Source organism: Lissotriton helveticus, chromosome 2_1 (assembly GCF_964261635.1).
Source record: "Lissotriton helveticus chromosome 2_1, aLisHel1.1, whole genome shotgun sequence".
Lineage (NCBI taxonomy): Eukaryota > Metazoa > Chordata > Amphibia > Caudata > Salamandridae > Lissotriton > Lissotriton helveticus.
Genome location: NC_136059.1, coordinates 1951186149 through 1951206918, shown reverse-complemented (window position 1 = coordinate 1951206918; position 20770 = coordinate 1951186149). Strand labels below are relative to the sequence as shown.

At 40.8% G+C, this 20770-nt stretch overlaps 1 protein-coding gene across 3 annotated transcripts in view; it reads left to right on the top strand.

Moving 5' to 3' along the window:
* ZNF827 (zinc finger protein 827) overlaps positions 1-20770 on the top strand; it is a 635524-nt gene that overhangs the window by 321453 nt on the left and 293301 nt on the right. For all 3 annotated transcript variants that reach the window (XM_078676888.1, XM_078676891.1, XM_078676890.1), the window contains exon 4: positions 10869-11352. In XM_078676888.1, coding sequence (XP_078533014.1) covers positions 10869-11352 — 484 coding nt within the window. The remainder of the gene's footprint in view (positions 1-10868; positions 11353-20770) is intronic.

Below are 20770 nucleotides of genomic sequence, written 5' to 3'. Positions count from 1 at the left end.
TCCTATGGGCACCTCAATCCAAGCAAGGGTAAGGCATTTGATTTGAGTCTTGAATGGCTCGTCCATTTGTATCATTAAGACATAGCAGAAAAAGAATATGGCATTTGTCTCCAAACATCCATTTTAACTAAGAGACAAGGGGCCAGATGTGCACACATTAGGAATACCAATTATCTAATTGTGATTCTCTTTAAATTGCAATTAGGAAATCGATATTCCTAATGTATGAAACTTTTTGAGCTTCATATAGGAATTCTTCATGGGTCCAAATCAACCTACCTCATGAGTGTTAATAAGGTAGGTTATGGTTATTGGCCCATTAGGAATCACAGACATCACAGGGATGGTGGCCTGCTGAGGTCAGCAGACAGTTCGTTTTCCATAAAGGAAACCAGGATATATTTAGAAAAAAATAAATTAACCCTTGAAGTTTCAATTATTAAGAGAAGGTAGAGGTCTGTGGGACCACTGTCTGCTCTTAAAAATATTTATATTGACATTCTCAAAGGGGAAGGGGTCTGTTAGAAATGGGGTTCTCTAGCTGGCAGGTTGTTAACCTCTCCAAGTAGGGACCTTTCTTCCTAGTCAGGGTAAAGGGGATACACTTCTGAAATAACCCCTGCTCACTCCCTTTGAAGCTTTGCATGAGCAGTCAGGCTTATCTCAGAGGCAGTGTGTAAAGCATTTGCACATAACCAGCAGTAAAGCAGTGCAAATACTACAAAAGGACACTACACCAGTTTTAGAAAAAAATACAATATTTTATCTGTGCAAAATAAGACCAAAAATGATCAAAATCCACCTTACAGTTCTTGGAAATACAAATAATCAGAAATAAACTTAAAATACAGTTCCCTGAAGATGATTGCTCAGTCCAGGGATATCGGGGTGTTGTGAACAACAAATTCAAAAAGTTCTGGCAAACTGCAGCGTCGTGGGCCAGCTACGGTGTCGGTAAGACCCGCAACAGTACCTTTAGAAATACAGGGCATCAGTGGCGTCTGTTCCAGAGTGCGGTGCAGGCGTTGTCGGGCCCTCGAAGTCAATTGCGTTGCAGATCAAACACTGTGCGGTTGATGTCAGGAGTGCTGGCATCGGGGCTGCGGAGGGAAGTGCAGAGGTACGGCGTGTGGTGCCCTCAGGTCGTGATGCAGCAATCGGCTCTGTGATGGTCATCCAGCGGTGTTGGTGAGACCAGGGCTGTGGTGCGGAGCGGTGCGGTGCTCGTTGCGATGCTAGCAGGTCACAGTGTAAGCAGCGTCGTTGTTGCTGAAGCGCTGTCGTCAGCTGACAAACCGGAGTCGATGGCGCCGTGTCGGTTGGCCAAGGCTGCAGTGTGGAACGGAGCGGTGCATCGTGTAACTTACGAGCGGTGCCCTCAAACTACATTATAAGCAGCATTCTCAGCAGCAGGGAGGTGTGAGAGGGGTTGGACGCATAGCCGGACCAGAGGCCATTCCCTGTGGCAAGCTCCCCACTACTCACAGCCTTGGGATGTGTGCACTCAGGGGCTAGACACCTGGAGGGCCTGAAATAATCTCAGTCATGGATAATTATGTAGGCTGCATTCCAGTCCATCGTAATGTTTACGCTTCCAAATTTTCCAACAGGTGAAAATGGCCTCGTGCTTTTTTGTTTCTCTGTCATCAAAATAAGATTCCCCATTGAGGCACATCTGCACAGTATTATTAAATATTGGGGTGTTTTCTCAAAATCCCCACCCTGGAAACATGTTTTGCTCATGCCATTGGCTGCAGTGAACTCGCAATTATTTACAGGAGGAAGAACTAACAGAAAGTGGTATGTGAATACTCTCAAACATATGAGTTAGAGAGTGTTACCAATCAATATCAAGGTAAACCTCCTTTTTACCCGTAAGGATGCGCACAATTTACAGCATAAGCCGCTACTCTCTGCTTATTAAATTCACTGGCTGACAACCAGACATTCCTATGGTGTCTCGAAACAATTATTTCTGCCTCAGGAATGCCTTAGGCCTAAATTACGTTGAGCGCAACAGAGTAACATGAAATGTGATCACTTAAGTAATATATTTGGAATCTCCTCCTGATTTTAGTCTGAGTACACCCAGGAATGTCATTACAGGAAATGATTGTCATTTTCTAAATCTCTTGACAGGCCAGCACACCTCTAGAAATAATATTCGTATTAATGATAATGAAAAGTCCTGAATTATCGCATTGTGCCACCTACTAATTTGGGAATACAAACCACACATTCATTATTAGGAGAGAGCAAGTCTGATGGTTTAGTCGCAGAGAGGAAAAGAGGTTACAACATGTTTCTATTCTTGTATCTAGACAGACAGATATTTTATTGTTCAAAAAGTTGCTTTCCCGGATACTGCAAACCCTTATTCAAATGACTAAAAAGGGCACATAATCCTCACATATTTGTCTGAGTAGCAGGTAGGGTCCAGTGCACAAATAAAATACCCAGAAGTGCAGTGCTTTGAAATAAAGTGAATTGCATTCTACAGTTCTTAATTTGTAAAATAAGTGCCAGGGCTCTGCCCAGGAGGCCCCTGCAGCTTGCACCACCCATTGCCCCTATAATCGTTGCCTGTTAGAAATGGGAACTCTGGTTGGCTAAGGCTTGTGCCAAAGCCAGGCAGAGACCACCACTCTAGTCAGGGTAAGGGAGTTACAGGCCAAAGATAACCTCTGCTCACCCCATTGGTAGCTTGGCACGAGCAGTCAGGCTTATCCCGGAGGCCATGTGTAAAGCATTTGCGCACGCACACAGCAACAACATCCCAGGCACGCTACAAAAGGAACTCCACACAAGGTTATATCAGCCTTTGTATTCTCATAACACATTAGAATAGTAAACACATGGTGCCACCTGGCACTAGGTCATATCTACAAGGGATTATTTACACCTGACAGGGCCCACTGGACCACTGTCAGAACCATCACAAGGCGAATTTAGTAAAAGTAAGGCATATCATAAACGTACAACCAATACACAGCTATTTTTTATATAACCTTGTGTGGAGTTCCTTTTGTGGTGTGCCTATTGTGTTGCGCAAAAGCTTTACACGTTGCCTCCAGGATAAGCCTGACTGCTCGTGCCAAGCTACCAAGGGGGTGAGCAGGGGTTATCTTTGGCGTGTATCTCCCTTGCCCTGACTAGAGTGGTGGTTTCTGCCTGACTTTGGTGCAACCTTAGCCAACCAGAAATCCCATTTCTAACATTGCCAAAACAACTACTAATCATCTCTCTTGCCTGCAAGTGCGACAGTTCAAATTATTCCAGGTCCCCATAGCTGAGGAGGCAGGTAGTGGTAATTTTTAATGTGTATTGTATTCATAAACACCCCTTGTTATGTGCATCTCGAAATTAGGTGAGCAGCGCCTCCATGTGGCAGACTGCCATAAGTGCAGTGCTGGCAATCCAGTGCCGGGGCCGAGCACCTGAAACCACTCACGTGGCGGTGCGGGCACTGGAAACCACCGGCTCAAATTAAGCCCAGGCATTCTATCTAAGATTCTGACATACTCTATAGCTGGAAATAATCAACTTCACACTATTCACATGCAGCATTGTCTTTCTAAACCTCTCCACTCATCCATTATGGGTCAGCACAGAACGTTTACATGTATGGAGGAGATTAACCATGAGAATCTCCTGACCCAAGAGGCAGGAATTTGTACTACAGAATTTGCTCTAAAAATCTGTGTGTTAAAATAAAAGTTTATTTGTCTAACTGTTGTCCTCACAACTTGTCTTCCCTGTGAAATATTATGAGCACATCCAGCAGGGTATGCACATATTCTTTAAGATGTTCTTTCGCCACTTTTCTCAAGCAGAAAACCAGAAATGCAAAGATTATATGGCTAGTACCAACTATTTCAATATGTGATTAAAAAAGTGAATATCTCCGTTTGCTTATTGCCATAAATTTCTTGAAACTAATTTTAAAGTATCAAATCAAACTAATGTGACTTTTCATTTTTAATCTTCTTTATCTTAGGTAATATGCTTGTTTCAAAATTCTTAACATGTTCCACACATTCGTACATTGCCTCCATCTTCCAATTTTTCCTTTTCTTGCCTTGGCAAGTTTATTGATTACATTTAGCAAGAAAATCGTTCAATGTAGCACAGATCACCTTTAGTCTAGATGCACTCCAGCCTACCAGAAAAACATTGTTTTAATCCTGGCCCCCTGCTGGCAATACAATCATGTGATCCTGGGCTAATATTTTTTAAGTCTGGTGTTAAACAACACCTTTTGATTTTACTAAAATTATAGGTATGATACAGTTACTTATAGGGGCTTTCATCCTGGCCTCTTCATCCATTGGTCTGTTGCTGTGCCATTCACATTTTCTTTCCGTCGTCTACAGCACAAACCATGGGATATTGGATAACTTTACTATGAGTGACAGCATTCTGCCTTTTACAAGGAGCACATATGAACACCTAGTAGTTTCCTTCAGTGTCAGCGACTACTATGGTGATGTGTGTGTTTTTGAGACCGAAACATATTTCTGCTTTTAGCCAATGCCTTTTTTTAGACTGAAGAGGGCCAGGCAGCTTCACCAGAAATAAAGTTTTTAAAAAACCATGACAAAACAAAGCAAGCATTGATAAAGCCAAAACGCTAGCAGCCAACGGCCTTTTGACTTTGCCAATGCTTGTTATTTACTGCCTCTCGATTCATTAATCTGCCAACATTAGGATTGCCTACAAACCTTCTTGTCATACCAAGCTTGGCAGAAACAGGTTTATTAATTTGGGAGGGAGGTTCCATTAGCCAGTCAAGAAATACAACCTGGTTAGGTTACAGCTTAGTTATAGATTATCTGCTCGATTCATGACAGCAATAGCACAGTGGAACATTCCCAGGTAAGTGCTTGCTTAGTTCAAGCGGTACCAAACAATTTTAAAGTCGGGAAACACTGTAAATATCCCAAACAAAGTTGGAAAAATCAGGAAAACATGAATGAGCAATGAGGCACTAGAATAATTAAAATTGGTTATGAATACCAGAGATATAATTGCTTATAAGTTTTGAGGCAAAAAGTATCAAGAATACTTAAAGTGCCAATCGAAAGTTACAGTTCGTGGCTGACCAGTTCCTAGGAACAATTTCAGACCGACAGTGACGGAGCAGGGATTGGATAAGCAGAGCAGGTCACACTGATCAATCCTTTTATCTTGTGACAAGGAAAGGTTTTTTGGTACTTAATGTCCTCCCGGTGGGCACGGCTGGAAGCTGAAGCCGGCGATGACCCCTTAATGCCAGTTACATTGTTGTTGAGGTCTAGCTTCAACCTTTAGTTTTGGCACCAAAAGAATGACAAAGCAGGATTTTGTAGCCTCTGGGTTTACTTTGACACTGGGATTTATTTAATACGGGTCCCTGTTACAGGTTTTACCTTCGCACATAGTCACTTTTATGGTTTTCCGGATCCTTCAGTGGGGATTGGTGGAAACTGGAGCCAGATACATTAACTAGAAGATATTGCTGAAGTCTTTTTCTTTGCCAGTCAAAGCTCTGAGTGGGGCTGTCATGGATAGTTTGCTCCTGAGGGTGTTCCCTCACTAGGGAAGCCTGAGCACCTAGTGCTCATCATCCAGAATTGGGGAAAAAGAGTAAGGGCCTGCCTGATTTAGAGTTTAGCGGATGGGTACGGTGTCACAAACATGACAGATGTACTGGGAGACAAGGAGAGCCAACCAATGGTCGGACACAAAGTCCCTCTTTGTTATTGGTAGGTCACAGTATGCCTCGCAACAGACTACTAATGCACTGTCTACTAGGCTCGACCTAAAAAGGCCTGAGACAGAAGAAGAAGAAGAAAAAAGGATTTGTGAGAGAAAATACAGAGTTTGTTGCTAAAGTTGCTATCTGCAAAACCACCATCTTAAAAGGCATACATTTATGCACTTAGGCTTAAGCGCGGTGTACATTTCTGACTTTCATGAAATTCACAAAGTACTCATGGGACACTGCGATTGTCACAGAATCCCAATAGTACTTGCAGGAGTAGAGATTTGCATATTCAAAAATGTATGTGAATACATTTCTGCATTTGAAAATGTGATGGCAATGTGCCTTTGTGGTATTTACTGTATGTTTTAAAATAATTTCTCAGGATGGGACAATATTTCCTCTTTGGAAGATCCCCTCTTGCCTCTATAACTCTATCTATTTGGGGTTGGTTATTATATCCCAACTTCTACACCTAAAACAAATCTACCCATACCCTTTGGAGTAGGAAATCTGTGACCATTTCAGGATGGAAGGTACCCGAGTATGAATGTGGTTCACCTGCAAACATGCTAGCTTGTGGGTGTTCACAGCCTCTGTAGGCTCCCTCACTTTGGAATTCTGTGAACCAGTAATCTGACGTGTCCTCAATAGTGGCTCATCCAGTACATCACTTAGGACTACAAGCTGCTTTATGAATCCGCCTGTGTAGTTTACTGCAGTAAAGTAAGCTGAGATATGGGTAGACCAGAGGGATCCCTCATCCTTAGCTCTTATAAATTTGTATGTGTATCTGTCCTAACCAAGTTAGACTGCCCAGTTGTGTATTACGGAGCCTCATGTAGAGGAGTGATTCAGTTAAGGCCTGGAGAGGCTGAAATTTATTAAACTGTAACAACAAAAGGGTACATCTCCAACCATAGATCAAAGATAAGTCTATCAAAAACAGAGATTAATTTTATTAACTCTGGACCTATTTCATTAGTGAACTATTTCTTATTTTAGTAATTTTCCCATTTCTTGAATTAAACCATACACTTCAAATGGATTATGTCAATGTTTAATCATATACCACAGTCCTTTAGCTGTGTCAAAACAGTTAAACATTTTCTAAAAGATGGAAGTGGAGCAAAGCATTAAACCATTTGCATTGCATAATACATAAAACATATTACTACAGTATACGATACAAGATTATAACAATGACGAGTCAACAGATATATCTCTACAAATAAACACATTAAACTTTACAAACAAATTATAAACACATCAGATCGCACATTTTGTATACTTCCGAAAAACCTAAAAGTCCTACTATACTTTTTGATAGCGGGGCCTAGTTATTGTAATCTCCACAGTACTCTTTTTAATTGTGTGATCCTAATGATGTCAGAGCTCATGTGTAGAACTCTAGGTCTGTGCCAATGTAATATAGCCCAGACTAATCCTTGATTAATTTTAAGTCAATCGGGTTGCTCTTGGCCTCAGAAATAAAGTCTAACAAAAAGGGACTCGGTTGTTCCTACAGATAAAAGGAGAGTGGTATGGTCAGTAGGGGAAGAAAATTAATAAGAGGGTAGTGCTCAGTGGAGGGCTACCCTGGGCATCCCATTAGTTGGAATTAATGGCCTCACACACTCTTGCGAGTGTCATGCTTCATCATCGGCCGTTGCTCCTCGTTGGGCAGGCGGTGCAATGTCTAACGGGCTCACCTCTATGAGGGGCTCTTTATCGGAGATCTTTTTTCCAACAGCCTGTGGGTGAAGTGCAAGTGAGGGGCCAGGTGGAGGGTGGATAGTGTAGGTGGGTGCGTTAAAATATAGCACGAGGTACCGGAGATCAATTTATTCTGGTGGTTCCCATGCTATATGTTAAAACCAGTGGGTAGCCTATGATCGCCAGAAATTAAGGTTCCGTATCACGATCGTGGACTACAATGCGTTCTGTGAGGTCGACATGTTTCTCGCTTTTGCAATTGTGCTGCGATTCTTCAGGACCTAATATAATTTTACATCTATCACAAGGGAAGACCTAGTAAAAGTGTCAACCTATAATACATATATTATCTGTTGTACTACCTTGTTTGGACTGTTCTTGCCTAAAGGTCAAGGAGTGCAGGTGTCAACAGTACCCAGTAGGTGTGACTTCAAGGGGGAGAACCAATAGGGGTTTAATGGTTCTCGAGGCCTTGGTCAGGGCTATTTTGCCTACCCATCGCTACCGGGATCCGGATAGTCTTCATCAGGGCAGGGAAATTTTTTTGTAGGACACGAAACATCTTAAAAAGAAGATGTACAATGTATAGTTCTTAAATCTGTCGGCAGAGCATCTCTCCTAGTCTTCTGGTCTTTTTTTGTTTGTTACAATGGCTTCTTAGTTATGTCTACTTTTCATATCTTGAGGACTCGAGGGCTGCAATCTCCTCCATTAACGATGGTGCCAGACGGTTCTGATAAATTACGGTCTTCTCTTGTGGTGAATTCAAGATCTGGTCGGGAGCTTCACTCTCCTCCGTGGCAGAAAGTAACAACGCTAGAATCTTTACAAAAAAAAAGAAATAGTTCACTAATGGAATAGGTCTCGAGTTAATAAAATTAATCTCCGTTTTTGATAGACTTATCTTTGATATATGGTTGGAAAGGTACCCTTTTGTTGTTACAGTTGTGTATTACAGCTTCTACGATACAAATAAGGCCTTTGTTAGCAAACTGTTATTTTTACTACTTTATCACATTGTAGTTCTGTTATGTTTTATAATGTTTAGTCTATGAATACCCACAAACTTAACAGGTTTTTGGGCGTTCACCACCTTTGCAGGTGTACACACTGTGGAACGACCACACCCGGCTATTGTGAAGAGTTTTACAAAAAAAGTACAAATTCACATTTGGTGAATCGCAAACTTAAATTGTTACTTGTAGGTGCAGCTGTTTTTTCACTTGTCACGTCGGTGCACAGATAGGTTTGTGACTTGGCTCTGAGACAATATCTACTACTTGGGATTGGAATTACATCAACCCTTCCTCTCTTTATACCGTGCATGAGGACAGCTAAATGCTTGTATTGTAATGTTTAGTATGAATGCAATCAGATGACCCACTTTACAACGTGTTCAAAGTTTCCAATCTGTTCCCCTAGAAGTATTCATAGTTATGGATGAAAATGTAAATTTTTGTGGGATTCGTAGAGAATAGCAGGGATATTACTGGCTGAGGTACTGGGTTTTTCAGAACCGGTACCGAACCGGTAACCCAGCGGTGTCAGGGAACACACCCAAAGACCTCGAGTCCTTTCCTGATTCAGACCACAGAAACTCAGAGTCTTCTAGGTGAAGTCAAGGATCGATTTATTGGCTGCAACCAAGTAACAGGTCCTAGAAGTACAACAATACGGGATGTATGTTCTCAGGAGACTGCTCAATCTTACAAAGTCAGGCTTCTCTTTTTATACGAAATATTGTGCTTCAGGCAAACATTCTTAGATTTACAGTATACCATTCTAATATTTTCTTTACAAAGGAAAAGCAGAGTCATGATGACAGCCCACTTTTCTTTCTGTCCAGCCCATAACAAATTACCCGGCAAGGCCCAGTATTTCCATCAGATACCGGTGGACCCCCCAAAAAACGGGCACCTCCCCATCATAAAGCAAGTGAGAGAGAAAAGAGCAGGGACAGGTGTGAGCAAGATTCGGCAGGGTGTGTGTGCGATGGAAGGGTTTATGGCCGGTTGAGCCTTGATGCTATCTCATTCGGCCACTGGGAGAGGAACTGACCAAACAGGTTCAGCCTGGGGCAATGGTTCCAACTTGCACAGGTCATAGGAAAGTCGATTAAGGTGTACGTGTCCTTTTGGAACCGAATTTAGCTGGATTATAAGCCTATGTAAAGGGCAACTCACAAAATGGCTGCCGTACATAAAATGGAAGCCGAGGGTTCAGAACAATAATGACGAATTCGAGTGAAGTCGTCACTCGAATATGATGAAAATGCTTTTACATAGTGTACTCGTCATTCTCGGTCTTTGGATACTAAATTCGTCATGTTACGACGAAGTTTTATTCTCGAGTCCAGATCTATTACACGAGCCCAGAATTTTCAGAACCACATGGCATAGATTTCTAGGGTTACATATGTGTGTGTAAGCCATGCTCATACAGAGAATCCATCTAGTAGCAAATTATGCACGCTTAAATGTGATGCAAATGTGCAGTTACATATTTCATTTGATTTATTTTCACCAGGCAGAAAATGTGCATTTACGTGTTTAATTTAATTTATTTTCACCAGGCCGATACTTTTCCTGTTACACACTTCATCCCATGTATTCCCAAAGAATTTGCATCTTTCCCTCGACATTTCAGACAGTAGAAAGCCACTTATATTTCAAACACCTTTATTGGGTTTTATGCAAAGAAAACAAAAAAGAAACCATAATGCACAATACACGGTGAAGTAGGCAGGTGGAGGGTAAAGTAAAACAAAATGTAACCCCAGGGGATTCTGCATTCCCTGGCACTTTGTGGATGTTTGCAAAATGCCACTTGTGCCTGCCCAAAATATAACCACATTACAGTGCCTTTCTCTTACATATCCGAATGCGGCCGATTTTCTATGTGTGTGAACATACACTCAGTTCCAGTTCTGAGGGTCAGGAATATGATTTTTGGTAATTATCTGAGTGACGTTGTAAAGGTCGTCAGTTTCGGGTTCACACTATAAAGATCCAGAATGTTTGAGGCATGCAAAAATGATCATGCACAGTGACATTAAACATTTTCGTGACAAAGAAAACTCCATTATTTCTGTCCAGTTTGAATGTAATTTAAATACGCTTTGTGCTGTTGCAAACTATTGTTTCATGTTTCTAGTTGCAGGAGTTTCGTTCATATATAACATAAAATGTCTAATATTTACTTATGCGGCTCATAATCACGAGAATTGATATTTCGACAAGCTATGAAAAATGGAAATTGTCATTGCTTGTGAAATGTAACGCATGCTGTGATTAGGACAACCTGTGCTTAAGGCTAGTTCTTTCAAAAGATGATGTGCTGTATTTCATAAGAGTGTATGATGCCATATAGCTCACCTGGTTTGCTTTTTCTTCCTTTCACCTGTCTTCAGGTTCACCAGCACCAGGATAGGGGCGAGACCTTCCAGTGCCAACTCTGCCCTTTCACCTCCTCCCGCCATTTTAGCCTGAAACTCCACATGCGTTGCCATCAGCACTTCTTAAAGACCGAAGTTCAGGTTAAGGAAGAGATCACAGAAGGAGAGATCCAGGAATCACAGATGGATGACGAAGAGGGACTTCAGGATAGAGAGACAGACTCGCCGGGATCTGCTTCGAAAGGTCGAAGGACATTGCTTCCTCAGGTGGCAGTTCATGGGAGTGCCCCCATGCCCCAACTAACTATCAAAGAGGAGCCCAAGGAGGAGGTCATTTCTTCACCTTTGCCCTTTGCTTTGGGTGGCATGGAAAGACTAAAGTGCAAAGCTAACAACTTAAATTCGAAAGACAAATTGGACTATGTCACCAGCACATCCTCACTGTTCAGTCAAGACATCTCTGTCAAGATGGCCTCCGATTTTCTGATGAAGCTTTCAGGTAACAAGCCTGTTGTTCTCTCACACTTATCACACACCCCTTACACATCCAATGCATGTTTTTGTCAGTACTAGTCATGTATTCTTAAACCAAACTATGTGGCTTGTCCAAATTCTGAGGATGAGGGTGTACATAATATGTTTCTAAAAGGTGTGAACAGTGTGTCCACACATGGGCCCACATGCATCAAGCATTTTTGGAGTCGCAAACGGTGCGATTCCTTAAAATCGGCCGTTTGCGATTCCAAAAGTGCTTTTTGGGATGCATCATGATATTTTAGAAATCGTAACATTTTTGTGATTTCTAAAATTGCGTTTGCTTTTAAGAAGTCGCAAATATGCGATTTCTTAAAAGCAATGCATGATTACTTTTTAAAGTTGCTAAATCGCAATTAGGGGGTCAAATTTACCGAGTGGTTGAACCACTCGGTAAATTTGCAAAAAGTGTTTAAAACGCTGAAAATGCATTTTTTTCAACATTCATGTTACGGACACACATGTGCGTGTGAAACATGATGCGATAAATACATTTTAGGGGTGCATGGGGGGGTCCTTTGGACCCCCCCCCTGCATCCATGAAATTTTCAAAGTGACACTCGCAATTTGCAAATGCCTTCTCATTGCATCCTATGGGCCTTTTGGCCCATAGGAACCAATGGGAATAGCGAAAATGCACTTAAGAATTCGGTATTTATTTGGGATTCGGTAAAAACTGCGATTTTTACCGAATCACAAATAAATACCGGAAAAAATGATGCATAGCATTTTGCAATTCTTAATTTGCAATTCGGTATTTTTCGCAAATTAAGAAGTGCAAAATTTCTCAATGATGCATGTGCCCCATGGTGCCTGCTCTGAACTTTCCCTGCAGTCAAATGCATTGTTTCCCACGGTGGGAGGACTGTACCTAATGCCATTTTTATGCATACACCACACTGGTGCGCACGCCTGTAGGGCCGTCTCATGGGGATGGGGTAGAGGGAGGTATCACTCATGAACCATGAACCCACTAAACAGCTACGTGGGCTCTAATCAGAAAGGATGGACTCATACATTTTTATCTTATTTAGGGCTTCAAAATACCTTAATGCAACTCAGTTATTTTATTTTCACCTGTAATAAGGTACCTGTAAAGACGCAGTCCAGCACGTCAGCGGTTCCCTTACATTCTAGTACAGCATTACTCTAAATAGAAGGACAGAACATTCCCAACATTCTGTATCATAAGTAATACAAAAGGAGGACACAGAAAATAGAATATGCGTAGTATAAGGAACACCACAGTACCTATACAAGATAATGCATATTTTTAAATCAGACAAGGAACATGACTACATATGTCATCAGATAAAAACGATCAAATCATCTAGTCTTCCCATTTTACTTACCTGCTCGTCACACTGACATTACATAGGGCCTGATTTTAAGTGGGACGAACAAAGTACTGTCCATTGGGATGGCAGAGAATATTACTGCCACCTCCCGGACAGTTCTCTGTGCATCACATTTGGAGAAGACTGCTGGTCTAGCAGTCGTTTCTGTACATTGAAAGGAACCACGATGAGGGCAGTTCCCTTCAAGGTCAAAATGTTTTACCATCCAACAAACATTTTTACTTTTTATGCTTTTCAGAAACAAATGCCCAAAATTAGAGTGTGCTTCGGGAAAGCAAAGAGCTAAAGAAAATGAATAATTACCTAAACAAAGATAGATACTCAATAACCGTGTGTGTGTGTGTGTGTGTGTGTGTGTGTGTGTGTATATGTTCAGCGAGCAGTGTGAGACTGGAGTCGTTTTGGAACGTTGTATATATATATATGTATATATATATTTTTTTAATTTTCTTTTTTTTACTTATAATAATAATAATAATCCACATTTGTAAAGCGCACAATCACCCGTAAGGGTCTCTAGGCGCTGGGGGGCCGTCAGGAAGATTAAGCAAGCTATTGCCCAGAGTCACATGGTGCTGGGCTAATCTGCCGCCGGTGCCGGGGATCGAACCGTGATCCCCAGATTCCGGAGTCAGTCACCCTGGCCGCGGCGCCACACATCTTCCTTATTATCAGCTTACATCTGAAACCATAGACTGCAATAAACCCAGCTCAAGTACCAACTTTCAATAGAAAGTGGAAAAGCAGAGCCCGGTGGAACACCACACCTCAAGGTTTACAAAGCTCAGTTTACATAAATTGCCCTACTTAGATCTGCTGCTGGCAGTTGATTCAAGTGACTGAACCTAGTCCAGAGTCCTGGCATTTACACACCTCTACCCGATCCAAACAGAAAGAAGTAACCCTCTGTCCAAGGTATCAGTGGTTGCCACTGAAGTAATGAAATCTTCATTCTCAGGGAATACTTACTAATAAAAAAGAACTTGGCACAGAAGCTGAAAATAGGAAAAGACATCTTTATTAAATTTAACAAGTGAGGCCACGTCACACAGAAGCTGTAGCAACTGAATGAGGCAGTCTGAAGAGTACAGAAAGCAGAGGCCTTTTATATGCTTAGGGTTACAAACTTCAGAATACAAGTAAGGGGCAGTCCTAGCTTTTGCAAGCATGCAAAATGCCTAACATTCCTTCTTACACAAGCCGGACAAACCCATAATAAAAGGACCACAACCCATATCATAAACAGACCATAAAAGAAGGAACAGAAAACAGAGAAGAAGCAGGTTAAGGGGTGTGTGTGTGTGCATACCAAACTCTACAATGTCCTTTGCTTTGATCCTCAATCTTGATCAGCTAAAGGGCAGGAACTGGTTTAACAAGGTCAGCTTCAGGCAACAGGGTCAGTTCACTCAGGTCAAACAGGAGTCAGCATGAACTTGAGCCAAGGCGTACATGTCCCCAAAAGACCAGCTCAGCCACAATCATTGGCCTATGTGAGGGCAACCACAAAATGGCTGCCATACACAAAATGGAACCCACGGGTTCAGAATTCACAGAACCTCCTTTTGCCCTTACATAGGCAATCACTCAGTCTGTGTCTGAATCGATGTCAATACCATCCGTTATTCCCTTCACTAAGGCATTATTACTCGAGTTATCTTTCATGGAACGCAAGGGATAGACTTCGTTGGCATAAATAAACATCGTCTGATATGCCCATACAGACCCATTGTAACTAAATGACAGAACCAAATAGGGAATACCTCTATCTATAGTATGTGGCATAAGACCACACACCCAACAAGTAGTGGTGTTCATTAATAACTGGTGTTGATGCAGAAGCTGTACAAAGGAATTATTAGTAAACTCTGACCTCCTAACCAGTTCATGTTCAGATAAAATATGGAAAGAATGCGAAGAAGTAGTAGTAGGAAGAGACATAGGTTGGGAGGTGGGTACAGATGTCAATTGGGTAGCAAAAACAATCCAACCCACAAAAGACAACGTCATGCTTAAAAATACTGGAAAACATGTTATTAAGAACATATGGACAACAGGAGAAAGTAATGACCACTATTACAAATAAAAGTATCATTTTTCACAACTCTAAGCAGAATGCAAATCCTAAAATTATCTAGTAAAAATTTTTTATGGTTCCTATGCATTTCAGTAACTCATTATATGTTCAGGTGAAACAGTGGTGATCTTTATTAATGCTCTCAGATGAAAAGGGATACTCTTCCACAGAGAATGGACTTTATTCCGCTTTTACTTAAGAGAATACTACTTTAAAACAATGCCAGCAAAACAGCAAAAATTAGTCTCCTAACACCCATTTTATGCAATCGCACGGGAAATACCCAGAGTCCGTCCAAGCCTCTCCGGCAGGCTTCTATTGTTCATCAAATCCTTTTCTGTTGTTTTCTTCCGCATGGGCCTCTTCATTCAGGCCTTTCATGAAAATGGTGCTTCTCAGTATCCGTTGGAGTGCCCTCCTGGCAAACACTCATAGCTCATTCGAAAGTCTCAATGTCTCAATGCAGTGCACCAATATCTCTTCTCTGCGGCAGGCACTACAGATAGTGTGCTCTCCATTGATCAAGGGCACAGATCATTTTACGCAGATCCGGGCCTACATTCTCAGGCTCCAACACTCATTACTCAGTGTCAGAGAACGCTCAGGCTGCTCTTTCATGGGCACCATAATGTAATGCCTTTTGCCAATCTCGAATCCTCCGGTGCACTGCACTTCCGTTGGAGCAAAGGAAAAGGGGGGTGTGGCCTAAACTCAGGCCAAGGGACTCAAGGGACTGCACACTGACAGAGGTTACCAGTATATGACAGGTGGAAGACTGAAGCCTCAATTCTTTCGCTCTTTTGCACTGAAACTCTGGTTCTGTGGCAAAACCAGCTCCTCCTTCTTTTTTGATGTTCAACGCCTTCTGATGAAACAAGCACAATACTTTGGCGATATTATTGATGGCACGCTGGCGATCCCTGTCTGGGTGCTGGGACTTTTCATCTGTTAGCTGTCGCTAATGGGATTGTGGGTGAGTTCCGCAGGTTATTATGACTTAATCCCGCAGAACCTAGTGACGTAGGAAATGGGACACATTTGTTATTTTCCTTCAATTTAGTACAAAAACAGTTCATTTAACAAAGGGACTGCAAACAGGTGGCCTGCAATCTTCAAAGTAGGGGCTATACGCCATTGAACTATTGTGATCTAAAATACACTGTCATTCTCATAGAATACAAAGACAAAGGCAATAAGCAAAACAGTGCCTCTAATTTCTTCAATTGAGTTTCCATGTGAGAGCATATCCTCTACCATCTAAGGGTAGATAACTATATGAGAATTTTATCTAAATGGATGTCCTCACACATAGTGGCATCATCTAATGGGGTAAACACATTTTGTCTCTCAATAATTACATATAGGTGTTCCTAAATTCCTTATCTAAAACATTTCAAAAGAGAAATCACATGATACAGATTATCAGGGACATGTAGATACCTCCCTTTTAATAACTGAGCATCAAGTGCACTACGCAATACACAGGCTAATAATCAAAATGTGGAAACTTGTCTTATAATAGCATTGAGTCAGTTATCCAGTCCATCACTGCCATGACGGTCAGACTGGAAAACATCGAGGTAGGCCTAAAGAAAATTCTTAAAAACCAGTCTAGTTATACAAAAGGGATTTATACATAATATGGGGTTCCTAGTACATTACTGCAATCTGGAAGTGTGAACCTAATACAATAATACCAAAAAGAAGGCTAACTGGTGAAAAGAATATGGAAAAGGGAAAATGGGACTAGGACACAGCTAAAATCCCTAATTACTAGGCACGATGCAACATCAATCAGGGGAAAAATTAAGCCTTGTTTCCTTTATGGTACAAAGCCATACACTATTCAGGAAGCAGAACAAAACTGACTAATGTAATATAAAAATTAGGTCACCATGCACAAAAGTCACAGATCTATAATTTATCCTTACGTCCAATTCAGGATACATAATTTTAGGGCTGCCTGTTCCTTACAGGAAAGGGGGCAGTAATTTGACTGTAGGTGAAACCTTGTTTCCTGTATATCTTTTTTATTTTTGTTCAAATACCATTATAGCCAAATTTGACATGCACTGGTGAAGTGTTGTCTGTCTTGCTCACAGGATGAAAAAATATCATATCTGTGAAATTTAGCGCAAATTCACCCAGCTGTTGTACAGGATACACATCGTCATGTATATCCCTTCACAACACAGGCAAACTTGCAATCGTATCATAAGCAGCAACATAAAACAAAAAACATGCAAAAAAACCTGCACAAAACGGACATGTCAAGCCATCAGATATACTCGCTGTATATCAAGCACAAAAAGCATAGACAAAACAATAGCATATATAAATGAGCGGTGACGCATAACACTGTGTCAGGTTTAAAATCCTTACCCTCCTTTTTGACAGTAGATCACCAATTAGTGGATATCTGCTGTCAAATACAACTTTCAGACACACAGAACCAGCAAGAACAATTCATGATAGAACCAAATACACAAACATGAAAAACGCATGGACATTTCTTTCCAAAGAAGTTACGCAAAAACACATCTCATTTCAACCAGCCAAACTCACGTGTCTTGTCAGCCTTAAAATCCCCCAGAGCAATCCATGGATGATCTGTGAGCAGAAGCAAAAAAATACACAACACACAAAAGAGAGACATTTCTCATAACAAACAGACATCAATTATAACTTTTAATCAGAAGACAAAACATAATACACATGAACAGACACAAAAATAAATTTCCATTACTTAACTGTTACCATCTTGTCAGTCACCTTGCAACATGAAGCCCTTTTAACTTTGCAAAAGTAAAATTCTTTCACCGACACTCCATGTTAGCCTTGCGCCACAATTCGTTCTCACTTGGGCATGTAGCCTTCAAAATTTCAATAAAAAGCTTCGTCTTATTTTCTGTCTAAGACTTAATGCAATGCTTCATTTTCGGGCAAATAAAAGCAACTAGCAGACATTATTTTTTTAGAGGCAGAGATACAAATATATCATTTCTGCAGAGCATTTAGCATGTGTTGGGACTTTCAAAGAAACCTTTTTCATATTTTCCCTTTGGAATTAAGTTCTTTCATTTTGTGGAGAAACCAGAAACCCTTCCTTTTAGAGGCCTGTTTAGCAAGGTCATTCTGCATTTCACAGAGACAAAGCCCTAATTTAAAAGGTCTCAAATGTCAACATGACAGCCTCCTTCCATTGTTTACAGGGAAACTAAAGATAACACCTCAGCGGGACTCGAGCCAGCCTCTGCAGCTGTCCTACCCCCCAGCTTCTGCTCACTAAGAAGTTTGTCAAAGACAAAAGGCCTTCCGGATTCCTCCTAACCTGCAATAATTCACTCTACTTAAAACACATGTTATATATATTACTCCTGTTAGGGGCTATAATTTATTTCTATACTTATATTATTAAAACATTTACTGTGAATAATTCGCAGAACATAAACACACATACCAGTTTTTAGAACAAATGCTTGTTTGCAATGGTACTCATTTCATCAACCTTAAATAGATGAAGGTCTCAGTTAGGTCCAGCCAAAGTTAAAAAACCTTCAACCCTGATATTAAACTCAAACCTCTGCACCAGGCACATTGGCTCACTGAGCCATTAACCCCTTCGATGCTTGTGACGGAACCGTTCCGTCATCAGTCACGGCTGAGCTGTGCTGATGACGGAACGGTTCCGTCACGACCGCACCCTGTTCTGGAATGTCCAGCACAGGGGCGGAATCGGCGCCGCAGGGAAGCGGTTAAACGCAACCCCAAATGGGAACAACCTGCAAATTTGTGTTTCATACCTAAATGTATGCATTTACTGAAGCCTAAAGCACTTTAAAGCTATTATAAATGGCAAAAATACCCAAATTCGACTTTGATATTTGGGGCACTTAAAAATAAATATCCTATAAGTATGTTACATATTAATCATCCTCAGAATGTTCTTTACACATTACAGATATTAGACATTAGACATATCTCATGTAAATCCTTAGAAAAATGATTTTATACGCCTGCGCTAAGTGAGATGTCATATGCTAATGTCCTCATTATGCAGTGCAACACAACTCAAATTAAATTATAATGCTAGGAGGTCACAGTATGAGCATTAAGCTTCATGAATAGTAAAAAAACGAAATTTGTAGCACTTATTTTTAATAATTATTTTTCATAATTTAATTATTTTTAATAAACCCAATCGTTTTTGATAATACCACATATAAAAGCAAGCTGCATCCCTTATTCCAGACATAAACAGAAAGGGGTGAAACACTCAGGACACACAATACGGCGCACTTTAGCCATGCATTTCATAAATAGCGCCAACGCTATTCACTTACAGAAATTGCACTAATGGAAAAACCACATAGACATTTAAACACACATTTAACCCACAAACCAATACTCAGAACAAAAACAAAGGACAGCCCACAGACTGTACTTAAACCAAACCATTTGTAAATACTATTTGTAAGTCATATTTACAAGAAACACTTCTCAATTGTGTTTCAAAAGACTGCAAAAACAGCCCAACAGACTGATTTATGTCCAAGCAGCGAAAATACACTCAATTCACTAGCTTTGGCTAGCAGAACACCAAAAAATCGCTCTGCATATCTTCCTTCATAACATTGCACAGAACAAAGGATCCTTTTATGTATTATGTCATATTTTAATTCCCTGGGGATACAAAATCACTAAGGAAGAAATATGTTTGTAAATCTAAACCTATTTAGATATTCCCTCTAGGGAAGCCGGCTAATTTACTTCACATCACACTATGGTACCTTCCAAATAAAGCCACACATTCTTCGTATGTGAGCTTTTAAACAGGCATGCCAAAAAATATTGCAAAATATACAATATTATAATCAATGTAGTACTTAATGTACTTTTCGTACGTGCACCGTTCAACTAAACCAAATAGAGAAAATTCTCCTCATTACCTGTTCTACACAAATTGCAATTCATATATACAAACCTATACAAATCCAAAGTTGGCCAACACAAATTCCAAAGTTACAAAGTTACAATCCTAAATTTGCTAAGACCAGGCATCTTATAGCTCACTAATCTAGCTTCAAACTTGAAGGGGTTATCAAAAACGATATACTCGCAAATATACGAGACCCTCGGCTTTGGTAATTGCAATAACCAAATCAAAACCAAGAAACCAAACAAAGTCGTGGGAGCGACCCACTTGTACTTCTTATTTTTACTAATCAAAAGGTTATCCAAATTCTAACTGTCAAGTTCTACATGACCTAATGGTCTTTTTTAGAATACTCACGCCAAAAAGGTTCTCAGTCAGGAGTGACATCATGTGGAGGATCAAAATCAGGAAGATCAGAAATATACTGGGCTGCAGAATCAAAGAATCTCCAGAATCCCTGTGCACAGAGTACCTCCTTAGTAGAATCCTGTTCTGTCCTCCTCAGTAGATTTCAGTCCTCTGACAAAATCACTCCCACAGAAAGTCACTTCTCTGATGAAGCCCACGTTGGCCGTGCCATTTGAAGAAATGAAATCTTCATTCTCAGGGAATACTTACTAATAAAAAAGAACTTGGCACAGAAGCTGAAAATATGAAAAGACATCTTTATTAATATCAAAGTATTTTTTATTGAGTTTCAAAACAGAAGAAACAGGCAGGGTATAGCAATAGACAATCAGCAGGCAAAATTGGCAAGCGAGACAGACAAGCATGTCTTCTCTAATAAGCGCTAGGTGAGCAGGTTGAACATGCCCAGATGGAGAGGCGATGCCCGGAGATCGAGAGAAGCACCTAATCGGAGCAGCAAGTAAAGAAGACAACCCTGAAAATCCGCCCCACCCCCCAACTCCCAATTCTAACGCCCACCCTTACCAGTACGCCATAGTTCCATAGTGATCGTGTGAGTCATAGCTAGCTAAAGTGTGTCAAGGTGCCTCGGGTCGTGCTTAGT